General features: G+C 44.4%; 1 protein-coding gene across 4 annotated transcripts in view; it reads left to right on the top strand.

Annotated features, from left to right (window-relative positions):
* Nucleotides 1-8,388: 8,388 nt before the first annotated feature.
* The window catches only part of CCDC141 (coiled-coil domain containing 141), a 229,118-nt gene continuing 213,399 nt past the window's right edge, over nt 8,389-24,107 (top strand). For 3 of the 4 annotated variants that reach the window (XM_075529468.1, XM_075529470.1, XM_075529471.1), the window contains exons 1-2: nt 8,389-8,847; nt 11,383-11,505. In XM_075529468.1, coding sequence (XP_075385583.1) covers nt 8,746-8,847; nt 11,383-11,505 — 225 coding nt within the window. In that variant the 5' untranslated portion in view covers nt 8,389-8,745. The remainder of the gene's footprint in view (nt 8,848-11,382; nt 11,506-24,107) is intronic. The other variant, XM_075529472.1, reaches the window with a different exon arrangement.

The raw sequence follows: 24,107 nt of genomic DNA on the forward strand, positions 1-24,107 counted from the left end.
GAACCAGGACATGTAAATGCCAGGAAAACAGTCACAGAAGCATGATTGGCAACAGATCAATACATCACAGTTGCAGGTGGGACTACAGAATCTAGGATGGGACCATGCTTGGGACATACATATTACACTAGATGAAAGAGTTTGCTAGATTGGCTCAGGATAAGACTCATGTCTATTGACCCTAGTATTCCAATACCCAGCAGGGGCACCCCCAGGCAATGCCTCCAGTGCTATGCTGCCCTCCTTGGACTGGGTAGTGCCCTGGTAGTAATGCACTTTCACATGCACAGGGCCCAAGGCAAGGCTGTTCACATTGCAAGTTAATGGTAAGGAAGAATTCAATGAATGCTAAATTCTGGGGAGACTCAAAATGGATTTAGGGTTTCCACTGCAAACCATAGCTTTCTACAAACTTACTGCTCAGACGTTTAAATATTAATGACATCCAAGTGCCCAACTCAACACAAGTGGACAAGTTTCGTGACTTAAAAGTTTTAAATATTAACTTTGTACCGGAAAGCTTTTCAATGATTAATGCACACACGCGCGCGTGCACACACACACACACACACACACACACACTTCCACCCTTACCCTCCCCCACCCCCACCACCCCCGATTGAAGTCTTGCATAATCTTTGACATTCAGGCAGGAAGAAGTTTGCCCAAATCAGTAACAGTCACCTCATTACTGTTCATCTGAATTTTAGTCTCCAGGAATGCCAGTGGTTTTCTAGATCACACATTGCTCTGAGTAGAAACTTCCAAAGGGGGGGAAAATCCATAATAAATTGAACAAGGATTAATGTCACCTCACACTTCATTTTTTTGGGTAATCGGCTGCTTGAAATTACAACAAATACAGACACCTTTGATCTTTTGCCCAAGTTCAGTATTCTTTGAACTTGCCCCGGCTTTGTTCTCTTTTCTTTTCCTTCCCCCTGACACAGGGAAATTTGCTGTCTGTAGAAGTTCCTTTGAATAATCTCCACCCGTGCCTACTGGGGCAGTGACAAACATACGGGTCACAGTCGTTGGTAGTAGCTGCTGAGTGAGCTGATCTTAAGCACGTCAGCGTCATGTGTTCACCTGGGCTGTGACCTTTGACAAGCAGCTCACCAGGCCTGTCTCACAAGCTATTTCTGGATGAGTTCAGACTGCAAAACTTCCAGCTAGGAGTGGAGCACTGAACTGTTGTCATGCCCAGGGACTTTACATGTGTTCTTAGACATGTTTAATCATCAAGAAACCTGTGCACCAAGAGGATCAACTGTTAAGAGACATCTTGATACACTGAATATGTCATTCTCCTTATGGTAGATATGTAACCGTTTGTCAATTTGAGGATTAAGAGTGTAGGGGTTGAGTCTAGGCTGTCAATCTAGAGCTAGCCAATGAGACTTCTGTGTGGGTATGGCCTTCTCCTGAGAATTCTGGAAAATCTGGTACTTCCTCCATGGAGGCAGGAGACACTTTCTTTCTTGGCTCACTCCCTTGGAGACTCTACTGACAAGGCTGACTCCCTGCGAGGTATCCCCGAGGAGAAGCCACATGGACCTACCCTGATGCAGCCCTGGGAACTGGAATGGCCACGTGGAGACCCCTGCCAGCACTGAATGCTTCTACCTCCAAAGATTTTCTGCCACTGGCTTGTGATCGTCCTGCATTTGGCTTCATTACATGTGTTTTGTGAATCTGAAGAGGACTTTATAGATTGATATCGCACATATGGGCTAATATCGGATTTATAGAGTTGATCTGGACTGGGCTGGGATGTTTTCTCAATGTTCAACTGCTCTTGTACATAAATCTCTTTCTTATGCACATATATGTGCCCATGGATTTGTTTCTCTGGTCTATCCAGACTGACACACTCCTCAAATAGAGCTTACGTGTCCTAAGAAATATCCCACAAGAGCCTATGTTGGCTTCTGTGGATGGGATGCTATAGAAGTCACTCCCCACCCCCACCCACCCCCAAGGGCCGGCCTGCTTTCATCATTGACGCCTATGGTCTCTTCCCCACATGATGTCATTCATATGGTGATACCTTGTCATTCATGGGATGGAACCTCCCCATGTTCTCATCATATGCAGCTTGACATGCCAAATCTTTACCTTGGTTCAACAGGAAGGTGTGTCTGTAATTTGTCATCAAAACAAGGCTTCTTTGAGAGTGCAAGGGCTCTAAGAGACACTATGCCAAGACAACATCCATAAACCAAGATCGTCCCCAAGCAAACCGGGGCGCTGGTCGCCTCCCTTACATGAACTAGTGATTTCAGGCCCCTTCCTGTCCCCTTCTGTCAGTCCTCACTGAGCTCCAGCCAGAGCAGCCTCCTGGGTTCTTTTCAGGTATCCCCAGCGTGCCCCAGCCACAAGGAATGTGCCTCCCCAAGACCTCTGCAATCCTTGCTCTTTCCACTTAATCTGGGCCTTTCCTCAACTCTCACACGCTAGCAAGAACTTCCATCTTATAAATGAATATCGCTCTTCTGTTCACTCTCACTTTACCATGCCTTATTTTTCTCCATAGCACGCTTCATAGCCTGAGATAGCGTCTATGCACCGTCTGGTTCAGCCACGTTCACCAGTGTGCTGTGTGTCTACCATGGAAACAAAATTCCTGTTACACGGTGGGTAATAATATTGGATTAGTGAACACATGAACACATGCACCGAAGAATGAGTTGCTGCCTTCAGGTAGAGGCTGATTTAAGGGGAAAGTGTAATTTCTACTCACTTATGGATGACGGTGAATACTTGTGATTTAAGAAAGAGGAAGCCGTCTGCTCCCATAAAGAGTTGCAGCCTCTGAAACCCAGCGGAGCAGCTCCACTCTGCCCTACTGGGTTGCTATGTGTTGGAATCCACAGGGGGGGGCAGTAGTTTGGGTCTTTAGGGATCTTGTTTAGTCTAAGAAAAAAGTGAGTCATGCCAGATCTGAAGAGTGTGTTGTGGAAAATTGTAGCTATTATGAATGGAAAAGTTGTCATTTAAGAAATGATGACTTGCTAAATTATTTTCATCATCTCATTAGGTGAAATAATTTCCTCCTCGGTAATGCATATTTTGCCTTTCTAAAAACAGAAGAACATGTTTACTCTATTCGGGTTGTCTATTCAACTTATTTGTTATAAAGTATGGTAGTACTTGTGACTAAGCCATTTTCCAGCACATTTTAAATGATGTTTTTGTGGTAAAATTAGGTGCCTGGACTGATATTCGGGTAGGCTTATCCTTGAGTATATACGGTATTTCAAATGTTATGATAGATATAATTATCTCCTAAATCAGTGGTTCTCAACCTTCCTAATGCTGCGACACTTTCATGACCTTCCCAACCATAAAATTTTTTTCATTGCAACTTTATAACTGTCATTTTGCTACTGTTATGAATCAGGTAACCCCTATGAAGGGTTGTTTGATCCACAAAGGGGTCACGACCCACAGATTGAGAACCGCTTTTCTACATGATACTGTATAACTGAGTTAGGTGGTCTGGAGGCCATAAGTTACCTCCTGGAGCTACACAAGGGTGAAGGAGCGACTATCCCCACTGTCACAGGCTGAGTGCAGACTTGCTTCCACCTCCACCCTTCCTTACCCCATTCTGATAGCAGCCATGCCCTCCACCACTACTCCACTCCTCCACTACTTCCCCGCTGGGATCGCTAATCCATTGTCATGGTCACAATGATGAGGTTTATTTGGGAGAATAAGAGATTGCCACAAGCCAGGATCACCAAACAAGAAGTCATTGGTTCACAGCCGCCTAGTCTGTGTGCACAGCTCCTTGGCCTCTCCCTCTGTGGCCAGGAAGCCACCCTACTCCTTTGGTCCACAGTCTCAGTGTCTCATACTGGTCTTCTGCTTTGTCCTATGGTCTCCTTGCCTCGGCCTCTGGTCCCAGTGTGACATGGCTCTGCTGTCTCCGCCACCTCTGGCACTTCAGACAGGGATGTCAAACATGCTCTGATGGTGGATCTTCTTCCTTGATGGCCTTAGAAAGTCCCTCTGCTCCTGCTTCTGAGACAGCTGATCCCGATAGTCAGCAGAGTGGCAACTGAAACGGACCAATCCCTTCTCCCAGTATTTCACATGCCCTATCTGCCTAGTCCCACCTGATCAGCTGGTGGGAGTTACAGACACATGGACAGAAGAGCCTTATGAATAAATTTTACTTCATCACCACCCCAGTAGCTATCAAAGTACCACTAATAGGTCAGGCATTTTTAAAAGTGTGTTGCAAACATTACCTTATTTAATGCCCCCCAATGAACCTGTAAGGCACAGGTATGCCTATGATTTCCAATTTACAATGAGGTACAGAAAATCTAATAATCCCCCATAGGGGGGATTTGATCTCACACAGTCTCACTTGGGCAATGCATAAGGAAGGCCACAGAAGAATTGATTTATTTGAATTGTGGTATTGGCAAAGAGATAATTAAAATAATGCAGACTGCCCCCCTAGAGGACAAACAGATCTGTCTTGGAAGAAGTACAGCCAGAGACCAATCTATAAAGTCCTCTTCTGACTCACAGAGCACATGCAATGACGCTGAATCCAGGAAGATCACAGGCCCGTGGGTGCGAAGTCCTGTGGATCCAGTGGCATTGTAAACATCGCAGTGTTGGCAGGGGTCTCCACGTGGCTTCTCAAGCACCCAGGGCTGCACCAGGTTAGGTCCATGTGGCTTCTCCTCAGAGATGTCTCACAGGGAGTCAACCTTATCAGTAGAAAGTCTCCATGGAAACGAGCCAAGAGAGAGACAGTATCTCCTACCTCCTAGGAGGAAAAACAGGAGTTCTTAGAATTCTCAGGAGAAGACCACGCCCACACAGAGGCCTCATTTGCTATATCCCAGATTATGTAACTACCACATAAGCCTTTTCAGCAGTATTATATGGGTTAAATGGAATAAAAAATAAAGCGCACTTATCCAGGTTCTTGGCGTATAACTCAGTTCACTGCCATTCAGTCAATTCCAACTCACAGCCAACCTATAGGACAGAGTAGAACTGCATCGGTGGGTTTCTGAGATGAATTGTGTGCACAAGTAGGAAACCTCATTTTTTCTCTCTCACTAAATTGTAGCCCAGGAGCCTTGGTAGCACGGTGGGTTACACAATAGGTCGCTAACCACAAGGTCAACAGTTCGATACCAACAGCAGGTCTCTGAGTGAAAGATGAGCTTTCTATTCCTTTTCAGAGTTAGAGTCTCAAAAACCCACATAGACCATACTACCCTGTCCAGAAGGGTCATTATGAGTTGGGTTTTTAGGGAAATCATAGCTATTATTATCACTACTACTACTCTCAGTCCCACTAACACTAGCTACATTTTATTCAGTGCATATTATTACTATTACTAATAGCAGAGAACATTTTGCCTTGAATTTTTAATCCGCATAAATAGGCTTATACTGGTTTAGTTATAGTCTATTGAATTTGCTTTTTAAAGTTCACTGGAGTTTAACTGTAATCATATTGATTAAGGCAAATACCCATGAGTTCTGTGTGTTAAATGAGCAGGCCCCGCTTGTACTCCAGCAGAGAAAATATGTTGTTTTAGGGTATACCCACAGACAGATATCAAAAATAATCACATGATAAAATTTTCAGACAACTGGCTTATCTCTATTTCATTAAAAATGTGCTGTTTGCAACTCTGCAGCAGCCAGTTAAAGCTTGTTGATTCCCCACGGAGGATACTTCACTAAAATTCAGCTGGTATGAAAACAGGCATTTCCCACAGGGATAAGCAAATAAGTCATAATAACTTCTGCAAGATCTGCGATAAACTTCAAAGACTATGAGAAGGTCTGTAATTGTGTGTGTGTGTGTGTGTGTGATGATAGGGGAGGTGGAGTATAAACAAGCCAGAACTCAAAGGCCTTTAGTACTTTAACACAAAAATAAATGTTACAAACACCACCAGCAACAAAAAAACTCCATCTAATTATAGTGCACTGTATTTCTTCAGTGCATTTTATATACTAAATGTTCTTCAAACCGCTTCCCAGGGTTAAACAGCACAATGTGCAATCAAATAGTATGCCAGCCAAAGAAAAATAGTCCAAGTGCGCTGGATGCAGATGGAGCGAGCTGAAGAGTGGGCGGGGCCTTGTACAAGGAATGGCTGCAAAGGGGAGGCGGCAAGAACCTTCCTTCCTCCACCAGGTGTGGGCAACATCCGGCCGGAGGGCCTAATAAGGCGCTCGAACTCATCAACACCAGCTAGCACCACAGGCCTCACCAAAGAGAAGCAGTTCTGGACATCACATCAGGGGGCACTTAATTAAATAATTGACCAACATAACCCTCAAATGCTGTTATAAATATCCAAATGGCCCTTGGCAGAAAAAAAATTTCCCACCCCTGCAAACAGAGGAGAGAGTGAGTGGTATGTAGCAAGAAAACATTCGAGTCTTTGGAGGATTTTAACTCAAACACTTTGAATTATACACAAAGCAAAGCAAAGAAACAACTAGTCAGAACCACTACCAGTCGTCACATTCACAGTTTGCCTTACAGCTCGTGTAGCCCATGCAGAGACCCCCAGGCTCTACCCCAGCTCATTAACCGAAGGAAAGGCCGTCTACTCCCACAAAAAGGCAGTGCCTCTGTTTCAGAACCGCCAAATTAAGCTCTCAACGAAGTCGTAAGTATTTCTATTCCCCTTTGCCCGCCCTTAAATTTGGGAATGAATCAGTCTTTCAGCCAAGCTCCCCCCTCTCTTCATTCCCTGTCTCTTTCTCTCTCCTGTCTGGGCTGGCCATTCCAGACATTCCATTCTGCACTCTGTACCCCTCAACCGCGTCCTCCATCTTCATAGGGACCTGTGGGCACAGTCCCTTGTTTACTTAACCCCTGGTCTTTGTAACCCAGGCCAACACACCCCACCCCTGGGGCCTTGAGGGCCTTTGTGCAGCCTGCGGATGCAGCTGAGATCCAGCCACAGGCTTCCTCCCAGGTGAAAGCAGGAGGTGTGATCTGAGCACAGCCCTCTGTTTGCTCTTCTCCTGGGCAAACAATGGCTTGGGCAATGCTACTGTGGACATTTTTGTTGAGGGTGTGGCTATTCTGTGACAAAGTTGTCGCTCCTGGCTTTTTCTTCAGAAAAATTAGCAGACATTCCGTTTGCTTTGGCTTGGTTGGTCTCTGAAGAAGCGCCTAACTTTGACACCGGAGGTGGGTCTGTCCTGGGGAAGCCCCTCCATTCCTGGCTTGAAAGGAAGCCCTTTCTAACTTTTGGACACCTTGGCGTCCCTGGGTCTTTGCTCTCCGGGCTTGTGCTCACTGCTCCCTTAATGGCGCCGGGGCGAGCGCAGCACAGGAACCTGGATGCAGGCGTGGTTTCCATCTCGCAGCGAGCACAGAGGCAGATGCTGAGAGTGGAGGGCCTGGGTCACGGCCACACAGTCCCACGGCAGCCATGACACGCTCTGGGAAACAAAAAGAATCGCTGAATACCAACGTGTAAGTGAAAGCACTTTCCCTCTGTGACTCAGAACCATGAAGGGGAACCTTCCCAAAACAATGCAGTGAGGCTGACTCACTTCTTCCCAAACTACACTGAGCCCAAGGGTCCCGAGAGTGGGTCGGTTCATTCCGCTCTTGGCCGCCTTTCTGGCTTCGCCCCAGAGATTTCCAAGGGGTCGGCCGGTTTTAGAGTCAGTATCTCCGCTGTGTTTGCATCTGAACTCTGACCCACGCTTCGGTGTTATTTTCAGCTGTTCTTTGACAGGGATTCCAACAGCTGCTGTTTAATGCCACAGACAGCTTGTGACACGCGCTGAGTTTCTAGCAATGGGCTCCATCTATGATCTGGGGCTCTGATCTGAAGCAGATTACAATTTTCCTACAGGGTGTCTATGTGTGTGTCCCAAAGTATAATATTAACAACAATTAATCAAACAAAAGCTGTGTTCTTGCTACATGGAAAAGGCTAAGTGGAAAGGGTAATAATCCTGAGTAGTTGGGAGACTGAATTAAAAACACTTCACCTCAAGTACAGTAGCAACAACAATGAGGACTATTTCCTTAGAAATGCTGGTTGGGGGGTTGTTGCTGTTGTTTTAAGGTCCCCGAGAAATCTGAGACTCTGGGGTAAGGTGACCACTCCCTGAAACTTCATTTGGAAAAAGGCAGCCCATTTGAGAAAAGCTGATTTATCTAAAAGCAGATTTCAAGCAATTTTATGACTTAATCCCAAATGAATGCCAGAAAATTTCCTTTCTTTTTTCAAGTCCATCTTTGCTGGTTTTGTTCGTATGCGCGAGACCTCAAAACTCTTGAAGAGACTGTGCTCTACATCACTAACTTGCTGGATTTAAGGGATTGGGGTGTGACTGTACAGTTCCAATGGCAAAATGATTTGGGCTGTCAGGATGAAAAAAATCATCTTTTTTCATTTGCTCTCAAGCATCAATGACAGGCAGAAAGCACAAAGCTGTCCTCCACATTTAAGATAGTGGCCAAAATAACAGGCAGCTTCGTGTGACCATACTAGGGGTGTGTCGACTCCCGCCCAGCTCTGCCCCCTCTCTCTCCCTCCTGATAAGCTCAATGGGGTGTCTATTTTTAACCTCCTGGTTCTTTCCTTCTGGCAGGCAATCAGTGCAGCTGAGCTCTGCCTGAATGACTCCAAGAAGCCCTAATGCTCGCCTTCTGGAATGACCAGCAGACACACATCTGCCCAGGAGCTGCCCAGCGTATAACTCTGGTTCTAAACGACCATGTCCAGCCAAAGCCATCCTGGTGTGGAGGCTTCTACAACCACAGTCAGCTCCGTAGCAGTGCAGGCGGGGGAATCCAAAATTATTATAGCTGTCATAAAGGTAAGTCACCGCTTTCTTGTTCTCTGTGGGCTTCTTGCTGGGTGCTGGAAACCCCCAGCAACATTCCAGGCAGTCGGCATATGGAAGATATTACAGGAAGTACATAGTATCGTTTAAAAAAAATTGGCAGCAGAGACAAACCTCTATTAAGTTTCAGTGGGAAGTTTCCCTCTTACCTTTCAGCTAGTCAGTAGACATGTGCCGAAGCTTTGGTAAAAACCACCAACGCACGCTTTCAATCTGCCTTTAAAAGGAAGGGTATTTGGAGGAAAAGGCTCCAGGTTGCCAGACTGAGGAGTCAGGAAAGGTTTAGGATTCCTGGAGGGTGGTGGTGTTGGAGGGAGGTCCCGGCAGATGGGGGCTGGTACTGTTGTGAGCCTGAGGAAGAGTTGGTAACACCTAGCAAAAGGCGCTGCCTCTCGCCCTCCTGCCCTGGTTTGGACATGGTAAGGACTAACCAGAGGACGAAATCCTGGTCCCCAAGCTAATGGGACTACTACATCCTTGTCCCATTGCTGGGGGACAACGGCCTGGCTGCGGAAGTCCAAAAGGCAATAGCCAGACTTGCTCTGAGCAGCAGGAACGGCAGGCACTGGGCACCTGGCATACTGCATGCTTTATGCCGAGCCTTTTGCCCATTTGCAAAGACGACCTCACACCTTTAAGCTGAAGAAACTTTCTTGATTTTAGTCCTCGTGGAGATAGATGTGCAGCAAACCCTCCTAGGGCATCCTCACTGAACTTTCGACGTTGATTTCAGCACCTACAGAGTTCAGGGTTAATGAAGGGAAGCCGTGTTAACAAGCTGCTGTGCCGCAGCCCCCTTCTTTCAGGACCTCTCTCTCCAGGCTTCATGGAATGGCTTTCCCCCTGACATTTGTTAGCACATAGACAACAAGTGCTGTTTAATTTAACTTAATTGTCATGGATTTTATGGTAATGTGAAAATTCCTGACAGGAAAAGAAAATAGCACTTGACATTGAGCAAAACAATTCATGACAGAAGCACAGAATGCAAAAATCTTCCTCCCGCAGCCCGTGGTGTCCCCCCCCCCATTGACCAAAGACTCCACATCCAGGAGGCCTCTGCTCTCTGCTGCCCTCCTCCTCCTCCTCCTCCTCCTCCTCCTCCTCCTCCTCCTCCTCCTCCCATATTTCCACAGGCAGTGCATTCAGATGAAAAGAAGCCTGAAGCAGAAGTAGCCAGGGTGGATCATCTGCATGTGATTTAGTGATGCATTAAGTCACTGCAGAATTTAGCGGTGAAAGAAAAAAAAAGGAAAAAATATAAACGCAGCCAGGAAAAATGTTTCAAGGATAAATGATGGGAGAATCCAAGATAGATTGAAAGTAGCGGGGGTGGGGGGGCCTTTAAAATGGCATGGAAAACTTTTCTTTCCACCGAATCCTGCTTCTAAAAACGATTCCCACTTTCCACCACACACACACCCCGCCCCCGCCATACCTCGCTGCCTCTCTCCTACAACACACACCCAAGCTCGTCAGAGTGGAAAACCCACTGTTTCTGATCTATTTGGGTGCCTTGCTTCCAAACTGTGTCCAAGCTCGCATTCTTTTCTGGACTAGGAACAGGCTTTTCTAGCTTCTCTGGAGTAATCCAGTTATCCACATGCACATGCCTGTTGGGAGTCCCCCTCGCTTCAGCGTGGTGGCTCCGGAGAAGACCATTTCCTCAGAAAAGGTGGTGGTGGAACTCTATCTTGGGCAGTGCTGAGGTCCACCATAGAAACCAAGCTGAGTGGGCTCACATGGAAATTGTCATGTGCATCCGATTTCACCTGCATTTTTTGAACATGATTGAACACTTAACAGTTAAACAGTTGGGGAAACGTTACATTGTATCTTTAAAAGAAGAGCAAAAGCAATGGCTTCATCAGATTTTTCTTTCTTTTTTTTAACCTCCCTGCTTGAACCAGGAAGGTCAAAGTAAAAGAGACAAATTCACTTCAATCACCTTTACTAAAACTTTCCACTTGGTGTAGTTTGTATCTTACTTATTCAAGAGGAATTGGCTTTAATTATGGAATTCCGTTTTCTGAGTGGGAGCTCATATACAACCGGATGAATTACTATGATTGTGTAATAGTCAACAATATCCACTGTACTTGTTCCTCATTTGGAATATTTTAATTTTAATTCAATATGCCTAGAGAGAATTTATCATAAAATTGTTCAAAGGGCAGGGCATGGATTTATATTATCCATGGCCTTGTTGGATGAACGTTGGCCTGCTAATGGTTAAGTTGGCCATTCGAACCTACTAGATGCCCAGAAGGAGCCGTGGTTCGCACTCTCTGCTTTTGCAAAGATGGATCGATGCGGAAAACCCATCCAGGGCTACTATGAGTGAGATTCTATTAAATAACACCGGGTTTTCATGCCGTAGTTAAAAAAAGGTACAACTCTATGGAAAGGATAAAGTGTTCATAATATAAATTTATTTTTTTAAGGAGAAGAGTGAAGAGGAAGGAATAAGAGGAACTAAACGTGCTTTTTGTTTCATTTTATCTTTAGAGTGGCAAATGGATACAACTTCAATTGGCTGAGTCACAACCCAACATTCTTGAAATTGGTAGCAGTCAAGATGAAACCAGAAAACTTCTCCACGATCATGAACTTCTTTTGACCAAGCTCAAGGTAAGTGAATACGTTGTAAGGTGGATACAAAATTAATAAGGAATAAAAACTTCTCCTATATTTCCTCTTTATTTTAATATGGAACCAGATAGATAATGAAAAAAACTCCAGGTTTTTTTTTTTCAATGAGCAAACAAACACAAGCACTGGGGAGAACACAAGATTTTTTTTAGCTTTACCTAATGTGATAGAAAATATGGAGTAATAACATTATCATTGTGAAGAAAATATATATATAACCCATTGTGAAGAAAAAAATATGTATATTATCATTGTGAAGAAAATATATATGTATATGACTGCCCCAATTAAAAAATAACAACCAACCATAACTTTTTTATTTCATGAATTATACTCAAATAATCACAACAGATCTACATTTTTAACTGCTAATGATCCTTGCTGCCAAAAATAGTTTAGACAGGCATGTTCCCCATTAAACTATTGAAATTACCTGATTTTGTGCTTAATATTTAGAGTTCTTGAAACCATTGAACTTCACTTTCAAAACACATATTCAAAAATAGCATTCTTAAGAAATTCCAGACAACTAAGGAAGAGTATGAAGCCCTGTGGGTTCCCTTCTGAGCACAGAACCCCGGGTGCAGCCCCACTGTGACTAACACCCCTCAGAGGCAAATGCATGTCCTCGCTCACATCAAACTTGAAAAAACAAACCTTGGAGAACTGCAATGACCCGGAAGTTCTGCACTTTCAGTACTTTCATGTGACGGACCTCCTAGACTGGCGTTAACATGTGCTTTCTAAATATTAGGCTGCTAACTCAAGGTCAGCACTCCTCAGGAGAAAGGTGAGGCTGAGTTAGAATGGACTTGAAGACAGTGGGTAGACAAAGCTCTGGTGGTGCTGTCAGGGATGCATTGGACTGCTAACTACAAGATCAGGGGCTCATAACCACTGATCTTTCCGCTGGAGAAAGATGAGGCTCTCTGCTTTCCTAAATATTCACGGTATCTATGGCAAAGTATGGCGAAGAAATCAGATGGCGTCCAGCTCTCAGAACGAAGAGCAGCTCGGGTTTTAAAGGCTTGTCTTAAAGGCAGCAGCCATCTAAGTTGGCTGCTAAGTTCACGAAGAATAAGCAAACCCACCTGTGTGATCCAAGGAAAGTAAATAATACAATTCAAGACCAGAGGATGAAACTGTGTTAGAACCTAAAATCTGAGCAGTCAGTTTGCAGAAGGCTATGGCGGACAGTGAAAGCCCCAAATCTATTTGCTGGTTCTCCAGTGAACCTCCTCTGACCATTAGCCAGGGATGTGGATAGCCTTGCTACCAGATGGAGTGCCTTTGAGTTAGAGTGGATTAATCCAAGTGGAATTAGGCTAAAATTCAGCACTTTATCATTTGCTGTCCCTTTTGACCCATTTTAAATTGGTTCTAGCTTTTATATTTTCTGTTTTCTTTTGGACTGAGGTTTGTCTGTGTTTTGTATTATTGCTGTTGTTGGGGTCGAGGGGAACTGAATGTTTTTCTTAACATGAAATCTGGGACAGGTAAATCTATGGAGACAGTAACTGGATGAATAGTTTCTTAAGGTTCTGGAAGGGAAGGTTGGGGGAAATTGGGAACTAATAATAGTGAGTACAAGAATGAAGAAATTTTTCTAAATTTGACTGTGGTGATAATTATCCAATTCTTCTAAATATGTTTAAATCATTGAATTGAATGGTATGTGAATCGTATGTCAATAAAACTGTCCTTAAAAAGATTTATGCTTTTAAAAACCCTATCTAGGGCTGCTATGGGTGGGAATCAACTTGATGGCAGTGAATACGGTTGGTTTGATGTTCTAGCCAAAGAAGCAGATCTGATCCATTCTCAATGTATATGGAAAGTGATTTTCTACTGGACAGGGGTAAAAGTAACTATCAGAGAAGGTGAAGGAATAATTAATACTGAAGCTTGTTCTCTCATTTAAATAGCTTCTCATTTAGGACCCAGGGCTATCTTTTAAGATACTGGCACACCTTCTTTATATATATGTGAAATTGAGGGCTTGTAGCAATCTTACGTTGAGCAAGTCTGTTGGCTCTATATGCTCACTTCATGTTTCTGTGTCACTTTTGGGGGAAATCTCACAGTATTTCCAACATTTCCATGATGCTCTTGCACATTCAATAGACTATCAAAACAAAACAGAAGTTCGCTGCCGTCCAGTCAGTTCTGACTCATGGTGACCCTACTGGCCAGAGTGGAACTCTCCTGAAGGTTTCTGAGACTATAAATCCTGAGCTCTCTCTCCGAGCACCTGATGGATTTGAAGTGCCAGTCCTGTGGGCAGCAGTCAAGCTCCTTAGGAAAGTATAGTTCAATTTTGCTGGTTTCCCAGTGTGTATAAAAGTTATTTTACACTATAATATATTATAGACTACAGTGTAGGCTAAAGACAACTTTTTGCCATCAAGGCAAAGCTGGCTCACAGTGAGCCTATACAACAGGGTGGAACTGCCCCTGTGGGTTTCTGAGACTGTAACTCCTTATGGGAGTAGAAAGTCCCATCTTTCCCCTTGAAGCAACTAGTGGTTTTGAACTACTGACACCACACATCATCACGATGCCACCAAGACTCCTTTTATATACACTAGGAAGAAAAATTGCTACTTGCTTTATTGCAAAATTCTCCTTCGGGTGCAGTGATCTGGAACTGAACCTGAAATCCCTCTGGGTGAGGTATGCGTGTTGAAATCCCTGGTCACCAGGACGTGTACTGTATACCCACCAAAACATTGTGTTGAGCAAGGAATAAAAAAGCCCCTCATGGCTGAATTCTAATTATACCACTTTGTTGCTGTGTGCCTTTGTGTTAGTGCCAACTCACAGCTACCATCAATAGCTTAGAAACTGAGCACTTAACCGCTGTGCTACCAAACCCCAAGCCAAACCCACTAGGTTGAGTCAATTCTGACTCATAGATACCCTACAGGGGGGCTTAAATTTCTTCACCGGGTTTCTGATTGAAATCTTTATGAAAGCCGAGGGCTGCATCTTTCTCCCACCTAGCCGCTAGTGGATTCAAACCACAGACCTTCCCCAGGTTGGCAGCTGAGTGTCACTAAGGCTCCTTAAAGGATGCCACTCATTAGCATAATCCTCTAACAACTCCATCTTTCTGCTAAGCAAAAAGTTGCACACATTTGTCTACAACCTTCAGTTCCATAAACTGTGGAAAGCCAGCACCTACCTATTCCCAGAGGGTGGATTTTCCCTTTGTTCTGCTTCTTCAAAGGCACTCACCAGATTCTGCTAAAGTCACCACATTCCTCTCCCTGGTTCCACAAACAATTCACAGCCAGCCTGCATTTTCAGGACCACTGATGAGCTGTGAGTGATGGGCAGATCAGGACAGAAAGGCTTCTCAGAGAACCTCTCCTCTTCCCCATCCTTACTGTCATCATGACCCACAGTTACAAGAAGAATCTTCCTTAATTGGAGTAATCTTCCTCTCCAGCTCTGATGATCAAATGTGCCCCCTAAGCCCATCAGCTAGAGGAAGGTTTTCCATTAAAAGGTTCCATTATCATTAAAAGGGTCTTGCTGTTCTAGGCGATTAATCTCTTGCCCTTTGATACCAGTCTTCAGGATTTGGACTAGCCCTTCGAATCCTTTGAATTTCCAGTTTTTCATCTTTAAAGTGAGAGCCAAGGACATGCAAAATGTTGTATCTATGGAAGCATGTCTGGGAGTCAGAATCGACTCGATGGCAATGAGTTCAGTGGATCTCACCTTATTGGGCCGTGGGATCGGGGAAACACTCTCCCTCCCTGAAGGTGGGCTCTAGGAACATGTCATCTCAAGTGTCTTTTGGTTTCACACAGGCCTTTAACCACAAACCTCCTAATGCTCATCTTTCATTCGCTCACCCACTCCATCTGCCGCCATCAACCCAGCCATGCAGCCAAGAATGTGGATGTCATAACATCATCCTCTCTAGATAAAGGATCACAAGGCTCCATAGAGAAATGATCAAGGGCCCCGAGGCCTGTTTCAGCTTTACCCATAAAAGAATTTGAACAATAAAAAAATTCCACCTTGCAAATGGATAGATTATTAATTCGATCAAATTTACTGGTTGTTATGCTCTTGGGTAGGCACCACTTGAAAGGGTGGCAGAAAATTGTTTGATCTGACTTAGTTTTAATATGAGCTTGGTGAAGGATAAGGAAGTTCATAGTTCAATAAGCCAGTGATATTTAATACTTCATGTCCACCCCCACCCTTCCCCATGCACAGGGAGTTGCAATGTGTTCTAATTAGAGAGAAGACTGCTCTCTAAGGAGTGCAGAAAGGGCTAGTGCTCAGTGCCTCGGCCACTTGGACTCGGGCAAAGCCGTTAGTCTCTCTGGTATCGGGGTCTTAATTTGAGGATTTATGATCATAATAGTTACCCTCCTACTCCTAATTACAAATTTTGGCGGATCAGTGTAATGACATAAGGGAGGTGCATGTAGCTTCTTTTAAGGAAAGAGCATAATTGTTATACTAATGAATGCACAAGAGTAATTTGGGTGCCTAATTGAAGAGAAAAGCTGTTTTCCACCTTCCATTAAGAATGATTTCAAATTCTAGTAACTTAGACTAAAGGGAAAATTCTGGAACTATAGATTTTTTTAGCCTTTCTAACGTGGGTAATGTCTACCCCTCGGCGATCTTATCTTCCATTTACCATCTTACTTAACAATTCCAGTGGCATGTCTAGGAAAACAAATCCCTCATTTCTGTGGTCAAGACAGTCTTGTGGAAGAAGCCTTAACTCCCTAAAGACACTCAGTTTCTTAAAGCACACTCAGTGATTTCCTAGGAGAAAGAGGACATAGGAAGGAGAGGGAGAATTAAGCCAAGAGGCATCCTGTGGCTTGGTGAGGGAGGGAGGGAGAGAGGGAAGGAGGTGTTGGAAGCGCCTCAGGAGTTGCCTGTGGATTTTCTCATTCTCAGAATCTGCCTCTCAACTGCACCATGCTTGTTCAAAGGAATTATGAATCTCAGAGCCACAACATAGCCCTGCCAAGCAGCTCCTGGGTTTGTAGATATGTGATACCAGCTATCCAGTAAGGAATGAATCATTAGAAAACATGCGACAATTTTACCTCTGACTGGACTGTTATAAATGTATTGGTTGCCCTATTCTGAGGACATCTCTGACCCAATAAATGCTATCTACCAGTCTTATTTCTGTTCACTAAAGAAGAAAAAAATAGTTGCAGCCAAAGGGATGCTGACTCCTGGGGACCCTGTGTGTGTCACCCTGGAGTGGTGCTCGGTCGAGTTGTTCGATAGTTGATGCTTCACAGGTTGATTACCAAACATTTCTGCCAAGGTGCCCAGGGAGAGATGCAAACCTCTAACTGTTTTATCAGCGGCTCCCTGTGGTAACTATTTGCACTACCCAGGAACTCTATATTCTTATAGCAAAACATCAATGCCTTCTACTGCTTTTGCGTGCTCACAGCAAGCCCATGTAGAGCAGAGCGAAGTACTGCCTGGCCCAGTGTCATCCTCATCAGCGTGGCTCTGTGTGAGCCCATGTCCACAGCCGGGTGACGGGCCTTCTCGCTGAGGGCCTTCCTCTGTTTTGCTGACCTCTCCTTTACGAAGCCCGATGTCCTTCCCCAGGGACTGGTCTCTCCTGATGACATGTTCTTCTAAGGAGTATTCTGGCTGTCTTACTTCTGACACAGCTGTATCTGTTCTTCTGGCGGTCTGTAGAATATTGACCAGTCTTTGATAACATCATAATTCACAGCTGTCAATTCCTCTTTGGTCTTCTGTATTCAGTGTCCAGGTGTCACAGATGTGACAGAATAATTTAACAGCAAAGCTAAAAGTCTTATTGGCACTTGTCTCACATAAGAATAGTGTTGCTTTCTGCTGTTAATTTGAGGTATTTACCTAAAATGTGTTTTTAATAATGAAACATCAAAATTATGCTATCTGATTATGTAGCTTTACATATTAGAGAAATTTTATAGGATGTGTATTGTGAATGTGATGGAACTTTTTTTAATTTTAGTAAATCATTTTATTGGGGTCTCTTACAACTCTTATAACAATTCATACGTCAATTGTATTTCAAGCACATTTGTACATATGTTGCCATCAACATTTCCAAAAACATTTTCTTTCTATTTGAGCCCTTGGTATCAGCTCCTCTTTTTCCCCCTCCCTCCACCACCCTCCTACCCTCCTGAACCCTTGATAATATATAAATTGCTTTTATATTTTTTGCTTCATTTGTTTTATTTTTAAATAATTTTATTGGGGGCTTATACAATTCTTACCACAATCCATATATAAATCCATTGTGTCAAGCACATTTGTACATTTGTTGCCCTCAGCAGTCTCAAAACATTTGCTTTCCACTTGAGCCCTTGGTTTCAAGCCCCTCATTTTTCCCCTCCCTTCCCATTCCCTTCTCCCTCATGAACCCTTGATAATTTATAAATTATTATTATTGCATCATATCTTACACTGCCCAACGTCTCCCTTCACCCACTTTTCTGTTGTCCATCCCCCAGGGAGGAGGTTATATGTAGATCCTTGTAATCTGTTCCCCCCTTCTATCCCACCTTCCCTCCACCCTCCTGATGTAACTTTTGAAATAACATTTTTAACATTATCTATATTTGAGTAGTATTTTAACCAAAATGTTTACTTTAGGGGATCTATTACCTCTTTCCCTATTCTGATGAAAATCCAGGATTGCAGTCTTCAAAATAGGTTACAAGTTAATGTCAAGAAAACCAACATCCTCACCACTGGGCCAATGGGTAACATCATGGTAAACAGAGAAAAGATTGAAGTTGTCAGGATTCTTGCTTGGATCCACTACCAAAGCTCATGGAAACCGCAGGCAAGAGATCAAATAATGCCTTGCATGGAGTGAATCTGCTGCGCAAGGTCTCTTTCAAGTGCTGAAAAGCCAGGATGTTACTTTGAAGACTAAGGTGCACCTGACCCAATCCACGGTATTTTCAAAATGCCTCACATGCATGTGGAAGGTATTTATTGAATAAGGAAGAACAAAGAAGAATGGCTGCTTTGGAATTGTGGTGCTGGGAAAGACTATGGAAAGTCCCAAGGACTGCTAAAGACCCAACAAATCTGTCTTGGAAGAAGTACAGCCAGCATGTTCCTGAGAAGCAAGGACAGTGAGACTTTGTCTCACGTGGTATGTTAGTTAACCCAAGGTCAGCAGTTTGAGACCACTACATAATCTATGGTATATAGAGAGGGGACTTTCTACTCCTGTGAAGAGTTACCATCTGAGAAACTCAGAGGGGCAGTTCTGTCCTGTCTTACAGGGTAGCAATGAGATGGCATGAACGAGATGACAGTAAGTTTGGTTTTTGATTTGACTTTGGATGTGTCAGGAAATAGCAGTAATCATGCTTGGCAAAAAAGTAATCATGCTTGGCAAAATAGAGCAACAGTGAAGCAGAGGAAGCCCCCCAGGAAGCTGGATCGGCACAGTGCCTGCAACAGTGGGCTCAAACGGCACAGTTGAGAGCGTGGCACAGGACCGGGCAGCGTTTTTGTCTGTTGTGCACATGGCCGCTAAGGGGCACGACTGATCTGATGGCACCTGCAATGGGAACAGCAACAAGGTGTGCGGACCCACAGTTAAAGCATTCTACTTTCGCTTGACGGTGAACAAGCGGCCATCTAGCTCAGAAGCAATAAAGCCCACATGGAAGAAGCACACCAGCCAGTGCGATCACGAGGTGCCAAAGGGACCAGGTATAAGCCATCATGCAAAAAAAAAAAAAGTATATATATATATATATATATATATATATATATATACCATAGTGAAAGAAGGGGGAAGTGCAGAGTGGAGACCCGAGGCCCAAGTGTTGGCCACTGGAGATCCCCTCATAGAGGTGTTTAGGAGAGGAGATGGGTCAGTCAGGGTGTGATGTAGTACCGATGAAGAACACAGATTTCCCCCAGATCCTGGATGCTTCCTCCCCCCAACTACCATGATCTGAATTCCACCTTGCAGGACTGGATAGGGCAGAGGGTGTACACTGGTGCATATAGGAGCTGGAGGCACAGGGAATCCAGGGTGGATGATACCTTCAGGACCAAGGGTGTGAGGGGCAATGCTGGGAGAGTGGAGAGTGAGTGGGTTGGAAAGGGGGAACTGATTACAAGGATCCACATGTGACCTCCTCCCTGGGAGATGGACGGCAGAGAAGGGGGGGAAGGGAGACTCCAGATAGGGCAGGATATGACAAAATAACAATGTATAAATTATCAAGGGCTCATGAGGGAGGGGGGAACGGGGAGGGAGGGAAAAATAAGAGGACCTGATGCAAAGGGCTTAAGTGGAGAGCAAATGCTTTGAGAATGATTGGGGCAGGGAATGTGCGGATGTGCTTTATACAATTGATGTATGTATATGTGTGGATTGTGATAAGAGTTGTATGAGCCCCTAATAAAATGTAAAAAAAAAAAAAGCATTCTACTTTCTTGGAAGTCGCGAGGGAGACGTTTCTATCCATCGCTCCCCTCTCTTTCTTCTCCCTGCATAAATGAGGAGGCGTGTAGAGCAGTTACCTTGGCCTTGGCTACCTCAGGTACTCTAGACTTAGCTGCCACTCAGCTGGTGGGAGTGTCTGTCTGGCAGAGTCAGGCCGGAGTCCAGCCCTCGCAACTATGTGTCTGCACTCATAACCCAGCTCTCTCGTCAGGAAGTTTGAATCCTAGATAGAACGGAGGGAAGAAAGGCGCCTGTCCAGCCCCCATCTCAAGTCCAGGTTGACTAGGAATTGTAGCAGATATTTCGATCTTCATCTAGCCCTGGTATTTATTTCCCAGTGGGTTTAGCGTCAAAGGAGCAGGGGTGTGATTAACTGGCATTTCCCAAATTCTAGCGTTCTTTTGTGGTTCAAAGTGATCTATGGTTTATGGTGCTGTACATGTAAAGTGCCTGCTTCATTTCTCACTGATCATTTCAGAGAAGGTCACTGAAATACGGTGGGAACCCGCTAGAGTCCTCGGAGAATGGGGACGAGCTGGCAGTTTAATTTCTCATTCAGGCTTTTGAAAATAGAAAGTGAATAAAGATATAATGAATACCTATAGTCTTGGAAAACTTTTTCTTTCATTAAAAAAGCAAAAGTAAGAGAACAGGGCAGAAATAGAGGCATCAGCATACAGACAGCTGATCTTCGATAAAGGCCCCCAAAATATCAAATGGGAAGCGGATGCCCTCTTCAACAAGTGGTGTTGGAAAAAATGGATATTTACATGCAGAAAAATGAAGCAAGACCCTTATCTTACTCCATGCACAAGAATAAACTCAAGGTGTTTTCACTTGCAGCTGGACAGGATCTGGGACTACCCTGACTCCTAAATACACCATGATGCTATGCCCATTTCAGGACACAGGGTTCAAAACTCTGCTGCTTGTGGTCTGTGTATCTTTGAATGGGCGATTTTAGAATCCAGCCACCTTGTGAGCAAACTAAAAAGCACTGTCAAGAGGCCCATGAGAAGAGGACCTGAGACTCCCAGGCACCAGCTCTGCTTGAGATCTCACTTCATAGCCAGACAACTCACAAGCCATGTTCGTGAGCCCTCTTGGAAATAGATCCCCCAGTCTCAGAGCAGCTCCCCAGCTGACCTACAAGGAGCAGAGGGTTGCTCAGATTGAGATTCATTCACAAAATAAATACTTGTCATTTTAAGTCACTACATTTGGGGGCCAGTTGTTACAGCAACAGATATCTGCAAGAGTGGACCATAGCAGCGGTGGCATCCTTTGGGCACTTGGAAGGCAGCCTCATTACTAAAAGGGCACTGGCAGAAGAAAACATGAAATTTCATGGGTAGACACAGTAGAGACAGGGAACCAAGATTTTAGAAAATGAAAGATGATGGGATTGTGCTAATGAACATTACAAAGAAAAGTCTGGGATCTGGGAATCATGAACTTTTGGGGAAATGAGTAACATAAATTTAAAGATAATCTGTTACTCTGTGAGTTCATTTGACTTGCATTGTTTTAATACAGTCTCTGGGTAAGAACTGTGGTTATAAATCAGTACACAAACCATTATGGGGATATTGTGGAAGGAATGACCGTTTTGTCAGGAAAGTTAGGGGAAGCTTGACAGCAACTGTGATATTTACTCAGTCCTGAAGATTAATCTGAGTTTTTCAGACGCCATAGACCAATTTAAAGGACAAATAGTGGACTGGTAGGAAAAATGTCGGCAATTCGTATGACAGTAAAATGGCTGTAATCCTTCGTATAGCTAAGAAAGACCAATAAATCCGTAAGGAATAGGCGAAGAAAAGCGAAGACAATTCACAGGCAAGAAGCAAATCACGAAGAGACATGTAAAAAGATCCATGATGTTAATAGCAGTCTGAGAAATAAAACTTAATCATTTAAAATGCTCTGTTTGCCTAATACACCGTTAAAATGTAAATATCAGCAAATTCACCGATGGAAAGAATGTGAGGAAAAGGATACGAATGTGGGTTTGCATGGCCCCGCTCAATACTTACCTTCATGAAGTGACCACTGAAGGCAGGCGTGCTACAGCAAAGTGTGGTGAGGAAAGCAGGTGGTGCCTGGCTATCAATTGGAATAGCATCTGGGGTCTTAAAGGTTTATAGTCAGACAAGCAACCATCTAAGCGAGTGGACAAAGCACACCAACTTATGTGATCCAAAGATGACAGATGAAAAAGCACAAATATGGTGAGGAGTAAAGCATCAGAGCTTTATGAACACTCAGTGTGTGGAGGGCAATGGGGGATGGTGAGAGCCCAAACCCATCTGCAGGGCATCTGCTCAGACTGAGCCACTGGCAGATCCGCTGCAGCTACAGGCAAGAGTCTCCATCAGCCTTACTAGCAGGCAGAGACTATGGTAATCCTGATTGTGCTGGATCGAACTCCACACAAGGCCAGCTGACCACTCTGTAGATGTGACCTGAGTTTGTTCTGGGGGCAGGTATCTCTTACTGGCTCCATGGAAGGAATTTCTTCCCTGGCTCTTTAAATGTCGATGGGAGCCTTTTCCTTCTTACACATTATTTATATTTTTGTCTTTGTACTACTATAACTTTTTCCTGACCGTCTTAGTGCGATTTTGCTTTTCATTGTTTTCTGTTGAGTCTCCCAGCAGTGAAGCAGGAGGAGTGGATGCATAATGGTAATGGTAATAACTGAGACAGGGAGTGCAGGGCCTCAGGGAAAGGGGATTTGGAGAGTAAATAAAGAAGGTGGGAGGGGGGAGAGGGAGCTTCTAAACGGATTGTGATTACATCATCATTTTAAAGACGATGCAGTCATGGTGGGGGCTAATGCTCTAAAATTGATGTCCTAATCATTGTCCAATTCTCCTCGATATGATTGGATGATTGGACTATAGAATTGTATGATATATAAAATGCATGCAGATAAAATGGTTGGGAAAAAAGGAATTTGGATTGACATGACCGTTTTGGAAACTGGGAGGGATAAAAATGTGAACTGCCCCTGCCCTTTGATCCAGAGCCCTGCCTCTTCTGGGAATCTCTCCTTGGAAAGGAATGCTCTAGCAAAGGTAAAGCTATGAAGGTGATTAGGCTGTGACTCCGTTTTTAATAGAACAACCTGCCTGAACAACAGTCAGGGGTGGGGAGTCCGTTTATAACTTGGCCATCTTTGCTTCTTTCATGCGGCAGACTGGCTTTCCTGAGCCCCGGCTTCTCATGTGTGCCCCACTGACATGAACGCTTGTGCATGTGTGTCAGCGTGGGCGGTGCCAGCAAATACCTTCTGATTTGAAATCTGGATCAGGTTTCAATGCAACGACTATTTTTGAGATTGCCAGGCTACAGCTTCCAAGAGACGCCATGTTTCCTTAGGAAATGACCCTTCTCTAAAGGAGCCCTGCTCGTGCCATGGTTTGAAGCCGCTCGCTGCTCTGTGCCATAAAGATGTCTGCTTCCCTAAAGATGCATGGCCTTGGAAGCCCTCTGGGAGTTCTACACGGTCATGTAGGGCCACCAGGAGTGTGTTAATTTTCACAAGCACTAGTGACCTCGTCTCCCCTCCTCTGTCAGCTCATCTGACTGTGGTGGCTTTGCATGTTGCTGGGCTACTGGTGGCGCCACCCCAATATTTCAATATCCATGGTGAAGAAGCCTCACTGGAGCTGCCACACTAAGATAGACTTGGAAAAAGGGAGAGGTGACTCATCAGTCCATTTCTGAAATTAGTCATTGAAAACCTTATGAATGGTAGTGGACTGCTGTCTGGTCTAGTGCTAGAAGGCCAGTCTCTGGGTGGGCAGGGACTTACAAGCAAACAACAAACCAACAAGCATGCCTCGAGAGATGCAGGCAGAATGCTCCTTAGCAGCAGGGATGACGAGACTTCATCTCTCATACTTCGGTCATGTTATCAGTCTCTGCAAAAAGACACCAGATTTCAGCGTAAAAGAGGAAGGCCTTAGGTGGTAGTTACATGATCTGTCAACTTGAGAAGGGGTGGAGTCTAGCCTGTCAATCAGGTGGCAGCTTGATGACCTCATTTGGAGATTTGAAAGAGATAAATAGCTCACTGGAGGCCAGCTACCTT

This window comes from Tenrec ecaudatus, chromosome 13 (assembly GCF_050624435.1).
Source record: "Tenrec ecaudatus isolate mTenEca1 chromosome 13, mTenEca1.hap1, whole genome shotgun sequence".
NCBI classification, from domain to species: Eukaryota; Metazoa; Chordata; class Mammalia; order Afrosoricida; family Tenrecidae; genus Tenrec; species Tenrec ecaudatus.